Raw genomic sequence first — 12591 nt, 5'->3', positions numbered from 1 at the left:
GAAACTTCTGTTTGTTTCTCCTTGATGAAATCGCCAACCCCCCACCCACCCGGTTAACTCTACTTCCCTGTAAACCAAGCACCCCACCCTCCCCTCTTCAAGCACCACTTGCAGAGGCAATAAAGTCATTGTTACTTCACATTCATGCATTCTTTATTAATTCAGCACACAACTAGGGGGATAATTGCAAAGGTAGCCCGGGATGGGTGGGGGAGGAGGGAAGGAAAAGGACACACTGCACTTTAAAACTTATTGCTGTGGAAATCATCTAGGGTGGAGTGATTGGGTGGCCGGAGGCCCCCCCACCGTGTTCTTGGGCGTCTGGGTGAGGAGGCAATGGGACTTGGGGAGGAGGGCTGTTGGTTACAGAGGGGCTGTAGCGGCGGTCTCTGCTCCTGCTGCCTTTCCTGCAGATCAACCATACGCAGGAGCATATCACTTTGATGCTCCAGCAGCCGGAGCATCGACTCTTGCTTTCTGAGTACAAGCTGACGCCACTTCTCCTCTTCAGCCCGCGTTTCAGCACGCAAACTCTGCTCTTCAGCCCGCCACCTCTCCTCTCGCTCATATTGGGCTTTTTTAAAATCAGTCATTGACTGCCTCCACGCATTCTGCTGTGCTCTGTCAGCGTGGGAGGCAGTCTGTAGTTCAGTGAACATTTCGTCACGCGTCCTTCGCTTCCTTCTTCGAATATTCACTAGCCTCTGTGAAGGTGAAACATTTGCAGCTGGTGGAGGAGAAGGGATAGGTGGTTAAAAAAAGATACATTTTAGAGAACAATGGGTACACTCTTTCACGTTAGATTTTGCTGTTCACATCACACAGCACATGTGCTTTCGTTACAAGGTCGCATTTTTCCTCTTATATTGAGGGCCTGCCGGTTTGGTGTGAGAGATCACTCACGCAGTGCCAGGCCACAGATTTCAGCTTGCAGGCAGCCATGGTAAGACACAGTCTTTTGGCTTTTTTAACCTTGTTAACAAGTGGGGATGGTTTAAAACAGTACTGCTCTCATTAACCATACCAAGCACCCGTTGGGTTGGCCATTTAAAATGGGTTTGCAATGTAAAAGGAGGGGCTGCGGTTTCAGATTTAACATGCAGCACAAACCCAACTAACTCCCCTCCCCCACACACCCAATTCTCTGGGATGGTCACTTCACCCCTCCCCCACACCGCGTGGTTAACAGCGGGGAATATTTCTGTTCAGCAGAGCAGGAAGGGGCACCTCTGAATGTCCCCTTAATGAAATCACCCCATTTCAACCAGGTGACCGCGAATGATATCACTCTCCTGAGGATAACAAAGAGCGATAAGGAATGGATGTTGTCTGCATGCCAGCAAACACCGGGACCATACGCTGCCATGCTTTGTTATGCAATGATTCCAGACTACGTGCTACTGGCCTGGCGTGGTAAAGTGTCCTACCATGGCGGACGGGATAAGGCAGCCCTCCCCAGAAACCTTTTGCAAAGGCTTTGGGAGTACATGAAGGAGAGCTTTCTGGAGATGTCCCTGGAGGATTTCCGCTCCATCCCCATACACGTTAACAGACTTTTCCAGTAGCTGTACTGGCCGCGATTGCCAGGGCAAATTAATCATTAATCATTAAACACGCTTGTTTTTAAACCATGTGTAATATTTACAAAGGTACACTCACCAGAGGTCCCCTGTGTGCCCACAGGGTCTTGGGTGAGTTCGGGGGTTACTGGTTCCAGGTCCAGGGTGATAAACATATCCTGGCTGTTGGGGAAACCGGTTTCTCCGCTTCCTTGCTGCTGTGAGCTATCTATGTTCTCTCCATCCTCATCTTCCTCGTCCGCCGAACCCGCTTCCCTGTGTCTTTCTCCAGTGAGGGACTCATAGCACACGCTTGGGGTAGTGGTGGCTGCACCCCCTAGAATGGCATGCAGCTCCGCGTAGAAGCGGCATGTTTGCGGCTCAGCCCCGGACCTTCCGTTTGCTTCTCTGGATTTGTGGTAGGCTTGCCTTAGCTCCTTAATTTTCACGCGGCACTGCTGTGCGTCCCTGTTATGGCCTCTGTCCTTCATGGCCTTGGAGACCTTTTCTAATATTTTGCCATTTCTTTTACTGCTTCGGAGTTCGGCCAGCACTGATTCATCTCCCCAGATGGCGAGCAGATCCCGTACCTCCCGTTCGGTCCAGGCTGGAGCTCTTTTGCGATCCTGGGACTGGGACTCCATCACGGTTACCTGTGCTGATGAGCTCTGCATGGTCACCTGTGCTCTCCACGCTGAGCAAACAGGAAATGAAATTCAAACGTTCGCGGGGCTTTTCCTGTCTACCTGGCCAGTGCATCTGAGTTGAGAGTGCTGTCCAGAGCGGTCACAATGAAGCACTGTGGGATAGCTCCCGGAGGCCAATAACGTCGAATTCCGTCCACACTAACCCAATTCCGACCCCCTAAGGCCGATTTTATCGCTAATCCCCTCGTCGGAGGTGGTGTAAAGAAACCGGTTTAAAGGGCCCTTTAAGTCGAAAGAAAGGGCTTCGTCGTGTAAGCATGTCCAGGCTTAATTCGATTTAACGCGGCTAAAGTCGACCTAACCTCGTAGTGTAGACCAGGCCTTAGAAAGCTTCCATGATGCAGGGTCATATGCGAACTTTGATGTGCAGGTACACAGTATATGAAGCCAGATCACGGTCTTTAATTTATTCTGATTAATGGTAAAATCAAGAAAGTTTTAAGTTTACATAACTTTTTAGAACTTATATATCACATTTATTGGGAGCTATATCATCCTCTACAGGGAAAAACTTGTGTAGGGGGACAGGATACTCCACAAGTTTTGACTCAATTTAATCCAGCTCACTGGACTGGGGGTGGGGTTTGACCCTCTATGGAACATCCATGTGGTTTCAGACCCCTAAAGTTTTATTATGTTCCAGGATCCATACACATCTTGGAGAGTGCCTCTAAGCTGCTTCATGCCCCTATGGCAGCTTTTGGAGAAGTCAATGGATCCCTGATGGCTAATGATCAAATCAACAGGAGTGGGGGTTGGAAGGTGGAGTTACTGAATAATATTGTGATTGAAGAGGAAACAATGCTACAGAAAGGCCAGTCCCCTTGGGTCTACCCTCTCACCTTGTGCAGGTTAATCCCTCCCACAATAGCACAGGGCCAATATGCATAACTCCCTTTACACCTACAACCCTCTGGCCCGAGATCCACTCAATCCAGCTTCCCTCCACTTGCAGAAGGCTGAGTATATAGTCAGGGACAAAGAAAATAGGATTTGCCTGACCAGAACAGACCAATGGTTCGTCTAATTGGTCATTTTACCTCCAACAATAACTTATACCAGATGCTCAGAGGAAAGTGAAAAAGATCCAAAATGTACCTAGACCTAAAAGGAATTCCTTCCTAACCCCAGATGCTCACCACTTTATGACCTGAAGCAAGAAGGCTGACAGATCTTCTAATTTGTATCCTGGCTCAGAAAAGGGCTCATGGTATGCATATACCTATCCAAGTTTAACTGTTTAGATTTTTGCCTCAAAATCTGCTTGTGGCAGTGAGTTATACAGACTATCTGTAGTGCTGTGTGGAAAAGTATTTCTTTTTATCTACTATAAATTATTTTCTTTTTATTTTCTAAAAAAATGACCATGTGTCAAAGAAGAAAAGACTAATTTATGCATATAAATAAGTTTAAAAAGCCACAAATCACAAATACAAATTCTGTTAAAAGGACCCAAAGTTTCTCAAAAATACAAAAAATGTTTTATATGGGATTCTCCATGTCATCAGTGGCCTCAGTCAGACAATAAGACATTCTTTCACTAGGACCAGAAGACAAATTTAGAGAAACATTATCAAAGGTTGTAAATAGTATCCACTATCAAAAACTTTTCTACAGCTGCAGAATACCTGTTATAATAATTCTATTAATAGCTAAATTAAAGTTTCAAATGGATCATTTCCTTTGAGGCAATGACATTAATAACTTAAAATGTACCAAAGAGAACTTTAAAATAATGTACTGTCCCATACTCTGATTTTGTCCATACAAAGAATGATTGTGAACATTCATGTTGATATTTCTTATAGTTTCAATTATTTTAAAATGACATTAGAATCTCAGACTGAGCCAAGATAAACCTGAAAAGAAAGGAGCCAATTCTGTATAGAAATTAAATCACTAAAGCATGCATAAATATGCAACTAATCTAATTCTTAATATACAGAATACGAAGTGGTTGTGTGTCATGTCTGCATAGTATCAGGCATAATTATGTTTGAGAGTTATATAAATTCATTAATTGTAACCCAGTTATAACTTTTATCCCTCAACTGACAAAGTACAGATATAAAAGATCTTAAAATAAACTGGAATTTACCCATAAAATTATTAGGAACAATAAATGTCTCGGACATTGACTGTTTAGATCAGGGGTCGGCAACCTACGGCACGCGTGCCAAAGACAGCACGCGAGCCAAGTTTGAGTGGCATGCTGCCTGCCCGGTGAGAGGAGGAGGAGGAGGGGCAGGAACACACCACGCCGGGCGGGGGGGAAGCTTGGCTGCCACAGGACCAAGCTTCTGCCTCCTGCCCCCGCAGGGGAGAGCGGTGGGGGGGGGGGGCGAGGGTCCCGGCCCCCAGCCCCACTCAGCACCCGCGCCCACTGCTCTCCCCTGCGGGGGCAGGAGACAGAAGCTTGGTCCTGCAGCAGCCAAGCTTCCCCCCTCCTCCACTTCTTCCCACAGCTTGGTGCATTCCTGTCCCTGCCCCTCCCCTCCCCTCCCCCTCCCCGCGCTGATGGCCCTTGCGAGGGGGAGCCGAGCCAAGCGGCAGCGTGCTCGCTGCTCCGTAGAGCAGGCAGAGAGAGGTAGGGATGGGCCTTGGGGAAGGGGATGGAATGGGGCATATCCCTCCCAGCCCCCTGCCATGAGCGGCCCCACGAGCCGAGCACCCCAGCCCTCTGCCCTGAACCCCCCCGACACCCAGCCTTCTGCCCTGAACCTCCACACCCCCCCCAGCCTTCTGCCCTGCACCCCCCCACACACCCAGCCCTCTGCCCTGACCTCGAGTCCTCCCCACACCCAGCCTTCTGCCCTGCAGCTCCACACACACCCCAGCCCTCTGCCCTGCACCTCCACCCCCCCACACACACCCAGCCTTCTGCCCTGAACCCCCCCCACACCCAGCCTTCTGCCCTGACCTCAAGTCCTCCCCACACCCCAGTCCTCTGCCCTGAACCCCCCCACACCCCAGTCCTCTGCCCTGAACCCCCCCACACACCCCCAGCCCTCAACACTGAACCTCCCCACACCCAGCCTTCTGCCATGCACCCTCCAGCCCTCTGCCCTGACCTCGAGTCCCCCCCAACACCCAGCCTTCTGCCCTGCACCTCCACACACACACCAGTCCTCTGCCCTGAACCCCCCCACACACCCAGTCTTCTGCCCTGCACCCCCCAGCCCTCTGCCCTGACCCCTGAATCCCCCCACACCCCCAGCCTTCTGCCCTTACCCCTGAATCCCCCCACACCCCCAGCCTTCTGCCCTGAACCCCCCACATCCCCACTGCCCTCTGCCCTGAACCCCACACACACCCAGCCTTCTGCCCTGCACCCCCCCCACACCCAGCCTTCTGCCCTGACCCCTGAACCCCCCCCCCCCCCCAGATCTGGGGTCCCGGCTGCCAGCCCTTTGCCAGCCGGCATCCCGGTTGCAGGCCCCGCTGAGCCCGCTGCCGGCCTAGGTGAACAGAACCCCAGGCTGGAAGCGGTCTGAGCAGGCTGGTGGCGTAAGATCAGCATTTTAATTTAATTTTAAATGAAGCTTCTTAAACATTTTGAAAACCTTGTTTACTTTACATACAACAATAGTTTAGTTATATAACATAGACTTAGAGAGAGACACCTTCTAAAAAACATTAAAATGTATTACCGGCACGCGAAACCTTAAATTAAAGTGAATAAATGAAGACTCGGCACACCACTTCTGAAAGGTTGCCTACCCCTGGTTTAGATAATTGGGTTTTTATAGAAGGATGCTGATTTTTATTTTGTGCCAGCACATGCTCATAGATTTATTTACTTCAGCTTAACAGACACTAAAGCAATAGGCACTATACAAATATATTATAAAATATATACAAAATTTTCACTGGATTAACATGTTTAAAAAAATTTCCCCAACCCATCCCAAAGTTCTCTTTCAGTTCACCCAATATCACAAAACATCTCCATCCACCACAGATAAGATCCTCTCCCTTCAATCCACCCACATGCATATACTGATCGACCCTCTCCTTCAGAGAAAGCATGTGGGAACAGAGGTCTTGCTGTGTGGCCTGTGGATCAATAAATCCAGGCCCTGTCTTTGTAAGTTAGTCTTAGACATTAAATAGAAAAAAAGTAATATGCTCATGGCTTCAAACTAGGCCAACATTGTAACTGACCTTTCTATAAGTAATAAGATATATTCATCCACAGAAAAAATGAGAGAGAAAATGTGTTACAAAGCATCCTGAGGCTGGGCTCTCACAACCACGATACTCAAGTCAATGGGGGCATTCCACAACCATAAGAAGGCCCTCAGCATTTACTTCAGACATTTGGGCCCATTGCATTTATGGCAACATTTGTGATCATACCAAAAAGTATTTTATTACTGGAGGGATTAAGAAAAAAAAAAAAAAAAAACCAAAAAAACCACCACAATATTGGATGAAAGAAGTAAAATACTCTTTTCTTCGCAAATGTTGTGGCTCTTCTACCTTATTAGGCCAGATAGCAACAATGACTAATTTACCTCATCTTAGGCTGCTACTAATTCTGAAGTTTGTTCCAAACACATATGTCTAATCAATTTGTTCACATTTGTTTTTCTGTGCAACTGTTAACTTCTTATTTGCCAAATAGTCTTCCTGCCTCTGCAGCTTTGCCCTTAGAGATTCTGCAATGCGGCTACAGAATTTCTAATTGCAAATTCATATCTGTACTGGCAAGTGAACCAGAGTGTGATCATAATATCACTCAGTTCAGAAAGGGTGGTCTAATTTCCTCACAAATTAACTGCTTCAAAGAACAATTACTACATGACAGTCTTGTCAAAATCATGCAACTGAACACTTTGTTTTGTAATTACAGATATCCCTGTAACAAAGGCATCTGCTGCCCTCTCCTGGAACAAAGATTGATACGCTGCAGTAAATCAACCAAAATGGCTGGGTTATTACCCAGTCTCTTGGGAATGCATACAATAAAACTGCTGGAACACTTGATAATGCAGACTTTCCTTCAATATGCCAACTACAGAAGTAGAAATAAAACTACATTTTAAAATACAGAGTTTTCAAAATGAGAGTGCTGTGGTTGGTGTCTGAATAAGATAAGCTTTTAGTCCTACTCCCTACAAGAGAAAAAAAGGACAGAAAACAAAACAGAATGTAGGTATTATTATGCTTCCTACTGTGACTCCCTGTTTATGTTACAACAATATTTTAATCACACGCTGTTCCCATTTTACACTATGACCATATAACACACTGCTCTGGCATAAACTCTTTACACATTCCATCCCACACAGTCGCCTGCCCTAAGGAATGAAACTACTTACAAACATTAATGGGGGAGTGAAAGGGAGATATCTCAGTGCATTCATAACACATACAAAGCAAGAGCTCTTATAATACTACTGTCATAAAAGTATGTAAATGGAATAAATAAATCTTATATTTTTACATTTTCCTTCAAAGGGCAAGAAAATACAACCAAATTGCACTTGAAAAAAAACACAAAAATGAATTTTAAAGTTTGAATAAGTCCATCTACTGTACCATAAAAGTGGTCTCTCTAGAAATACCATTTTCACAGTAATTTTAAAAAGCCATACAATTTCATCTGGAACTTGACATTTTATGGGTGATACACAGCTTTCTCAAAGTGAAAAACAATTTCCCTGTATGCTCTGCAAACTAGCAATTATATTAAAAGCACCCCATCTTACTAATCTTTACAAAGGCAACTGAAGACTATTGCAGAACTACGAACTGATACACCACTGAGGTGCTTTCAGTTTTTGAAAAGTGCATAATCAAAGTTCAATACTCTGTTCTTTACCATATAAATCCACAGAAGTGAGTTGAAACTAGTCAATACTCATCCTCCCTGAAAACTATTTTACTGAAAATCTGGAGAATGATCAATTTCTATGATCAAATGGAAATTGGAATTTCAAAATGGAATTTTGAACATTCCATTAACTTTTCAAGCAGTTTAAGCTGTTTGTAAGAGTTCACAGAACTATGGTTCTGAACTATATTGGAATTTGGACTTCATGAGGCAGTGCACAAATTGGAATTTCAGAACAGATAGACAATTGAGATTTATATCATCTGCACAAGTTTCAAGTTGTAACAACAGGTTGTATTATTTAAATGTCTATAAACTATAATCAGCATTTTGTCAAACCAAAGACTTGAATGTCAAAGGTCCTGATAAGTGGACTCACTTTACAGATCAATCTCTCTATGCTGAATGCCTTGCTATTATGGTCATAAAACACAATAAATACAATGAAAGAATGAAAAAAGACTTACCATTTGAGGTACCCCAAAAACAACAACATTTGTATACTGGGAAAAGCTAACCTATTAAAAAAAAATTATATATTACCGTCATTGTGGATGATTAATATTTATAATATGAGTGGATACTGGAGGGAACATTAGTAATAACAGTCTTCCCTTTATTCACACCCTTTTTCACAGCCAGGCCTCCTACACCAGGGACAAGGACAGGAAATGATACTGAAGCCACTACGCCAGCTTAACATAGCCAAGGATTCCCCAACACAGGGTAGCTTTGCACCAATTGAGTAGCACAAAACTGCTTCAATGTCACCAAGGCTCTGGCCCTAAGTTCCATAATATTAATCAATTCAGAGAAGTTGCACAAGTTTACTCATTTTTACTGCTGTTCTTATCCCTAAGGAAAACATCCTAACTTTGCCACCTGTCAATTAAGTCTTTAGCAATATATCTAGAGTTAAAACTGACTAACCATTTCTATTCCAAGTCTGTGTTTTGAGTCCCTCACAACTTTCTGCAGTTTTTAATTATTGGGAAGGAATTATCTGGGTCAGTTCTCTGCCTTAAGGTGAATTTTTTTAAAAACTCTCATTCAAAAATAATTGATCTGTTTTTGAATATATGGGGGGGGGGGGGATACACTTTTCCCATTCTACAAAATTCTTGCCATACTTTTTCTTTATCACTCAATGGCTGAAACAGCAAGGGGTAGGGTAAACTGAAATCTTGCAGAGAATTAATTACTAAGAAGTGTTCTGATAGAAAATTATTCTGATTCATCTGAATTATGAGGTTTTTGAAAAAAAATCAAACCATACTACGTTGCTTTAAAACAGCTCTGTTCAAAAATTGAATGCGCGCGCATGCGCACATACTATATACACATATAAAATGAAAGATAGTGCTACATGACGTGTATGCACAATAAGGAAGCTGCATATGAATATGCACTTCTTATACAGTGCCTATTGAGGCCTGATCCTGCACTATTACAGAGAATAGCCTTGCCACTGATTTCAATGAATGCAGGATTAAGATCTGTCTAAGGCAGGACTTTGTAGCACCCAGCCTCATTCAGTAAGTACTTAAATGTGAGCAAAATACTCAATGAATCAGGGCTCCAAAAGAGCCCTTGCAAAGGGAGTATATCTGAGGACAAAAAAACAGCAAAGCATTTAAGCTAGTGAGTAGTCATAGTTAGCATGTGCTTGTGTACTTTGCTGTATCAGGGCTTGAAAGATCACATTATGGGGGACAACATTCCAGTGGTGTCTAATAAAATAATTACAGATTATGAAAATTTTTTCTTTCCTTTTCTTTACAAGAAATACCTGAGACTTCCATTATTTAAAAAAAAATACTGCAATAAGAGAATGTTGAGGCTGCACAGTAGCATACTCAAGTCAGTAAATGCTAAAGTTGAACTTGCCAGTGGAACCATAACTCTTTTCCCTTGTGCACATGAATCAGTTACATAATACTACACTATTCTCAAATAATACAAAATAATCTAGTTAAAGTTGTAGAAACTATATATTTTTATATATTAGCATATTTAAAGTTGTAGAAAATATTATATGATATAGGGTATTATTTGAGAAACAGTGTGATTATCTAATTAATATCTGCATCATAATGCATGAGCACATTAGCTTTGCATCTTTACCTTTGGTATTTCCTGACTTTTGAATGCCTATATGTATAACATTAACATTATTTTAGCATAGTTGTTTTTTTTAATAATTATATTATCTGCAGTTGTGTGTTTTCAAATTGATCACTTGTAATTCACCAGTGAAATTATTATTACATACACCTCTACCTCGATACAATGCTGTCCTCGGGAGCCAAAAAATCTTACAGCGTTATAGGTGAAACTGCGTTATATTGAACTTGCTTTGATCCACTGGAGTGCGCAGCCCCGCCCCCCTGGAGCACTGCTTTACCGCGTTATATCCGAATTCGTGTTATATCGGGTCGCATTATATCGAGATAGCAGTGTACTTTGATTTCTATAGGGCTTTTTCACAAAACACATACCTTCCACAAATCTGAAATATAAAATTTGGCATTATGATGCATCCCTTCTCTCCAAGCACGATATCTGGAGTACCAGACTAGCCAGGGATTTAATTCATAACCAACAGCTTTGAATCCTTCTTTTGCAGCTGCTATCACCTACAAAAAGACAAAGTACTCTTCATTCAGGGCCAGAATAAACTACAGTAGGACACTATTTATGATAGAATTGTGCTTGCAGGAAACGTAATAAAATTATACTATTCTCTTAACAGCAGAAACCCCCCCGCCACATATGTCTTTATTAGTTGTGTTTATCCACCTTTGGCTGCTTGAATACTAAAGCCCCAATCTGCAAACAAACACTTACACACGTGCTTAACTTGAGTATCATGAGAAGCCCCATTGAAATCAACAGAACTACTCATGGTAGTGAAGTTAAGCACAGGAGTATTTGCTGGATCAGAGCATAAGGCCCCCATACTGCCATGACATATCCATATGCTCAATTTTAAGCATGCAAGTAGTTTCAGTGACTTACCTGTAAATTAAATGTACAATTGGCCAGGGGCATAGCAGTAAACACTATACACGTACATGCACTCACCTAAGATCAAAAATACAAAGTGACCTACCAACACTGAGTGATATACAACCCATCCTGGACAACGATCCCTCACTTTCACAGACCTTGGGAGGCAGGCCAGTCCTCGCCCACAGACAACCCGCCAACCTTAAGCATATTCTCACCAGCAACCACGCACCGCACCATAACAACTCTAACTCAGGAACCAACCCATGCAACAAACCTCGATGCCAACTCTGCCCACATATCTACACCAGCAACACCATCACACGACCTAACCAGATCAGCTACAAGATCACCGGCTCATTCACCTGCACGTCCACCAATGTTATATATGCCATCATGTGCCAGCAATGCCCCTCTGCTATGTACATTGGCCAAACTGGACAGTCACTACGCAAGAGGATAAATGGACACAAGTCAGATATCGGGAATGGCAATATACAAAAACCTGTAGGAGAACACTTCAACCTCCCTGGACACACAATAGCAGATGTAAAGGTAGCCATCTTACAGCAAAAAAACTTCAGGACCAGACTCCAAAGAGAAACTGCTGAGCTCCAGTTCATTTGCAAATTTGACACCATCAGATCAGGATTAAACAAAGACTGTGAATGGCTATCCAACTACAGAAGCAGTTTCTCCTCCCTTGGTGTTGACACCTCAACTGCTAGCAGAGCACCTCACCCTCCCTGACTGAACTAACCTCGTTATCTCCATACTGATTTATACCTGCCTCTGGAAATTTCCATTACTTGCATCTGAAGAAGTGAGGTTCTTACCCATGAAAGCTTATGCTCCCAATACTTCTGTTAGTCTTAAAGGTGCCACAGGACCCTCTGTTGCTTAGTTTAGACAATACATTTTCAAGATTTAAAATTGCCTGATAATTTAGTAAATGTCTTTCAATGAGTTAAATTCTCCTTGGTGTACTGATATGAGTAATCCCACTGAACTCAGTTGGGCAAACTAATCTAGTAAGGAAAATACGTTTTGTTCCCAAGTCTGCTGTATTTATTGATCTGTAGCATCAATCACTCTCACTCTCCATCTAATTTTTTAAATAAAGAAAATATACTGTAAATCTCACACACAAATAAAGCTGTGCATCCATGCCCTCATTTTTCAGAGGGGGATAATTAAAAACAATATAGATTAATCAGGGGAATATATGGTAACAAAATTAGCATCTTTCAAGCTATGCAATATGTAGGATTTAAACTACTTGACAAGTATCTTTAAATAATAAAATGACTCAAATCATGTAAAAATAAAATTAAAAAATTCTGTATTAGAAACGTATGGAAAAGTAGAAAAGAGTAAGAAAGTAAATATTTTGTTCCTGAATAAAACTAGTCAAATATTCAAATAGTTTATTCCACACATTTTGAAGTTTTCCATATCAATTAGTTAATGCAAATTT

General features: G+C 42.8%; 1 protein-coding gene across 2 annotated transcripts in view; it reads right to left on the bottom strand.

Annotated features, from left to right (window-relative positions):
- ATPSCKMT (ATP synthase c subunit lysine N-methyltransferase) overlaps nt 1–12591 on the bottom strand; it is a 39263-nt gene that overhangs the window by 16873 nt on the left and 9799 nt on the right. For both annotated transcript variants that reach the window (XM_065397947.1, XM_065397945.1), the window contains exons 3-4: nt 10604–10741; nt 8573–8623 (exon numbers count right to left, since the gene is read on the bottom strand). In XM_065397947.1, the coding sequence (XP_065254019.1) occupies nt 8573–8623; nt 10604–10741 (189 nt within the window). The remainder of the gene's footprint in view (nt 1–8572; nt 8624–10603; nt 10742–12591) is intronic.

Source organism: Emys orbicularis, chromosome 2, assembly GCF_028017835.1.
Source record: "Emys orbicularis isolate rEmyOrb1 chromosome 2, rEmyOrb1.hap1, whole genome shotgun sequence".
In the NCBI taxonomy this organism is placed as follows: domain Eukaryota; kingdom Metazoa; phylum Chordata; order Testudines; family Emydidae; genus Emys; species Emys orbicularis.
Note: the sequence above shows the minus strand (reverse complement) of the source record. Positions and strands in the feature narration are given on the sequence as shown.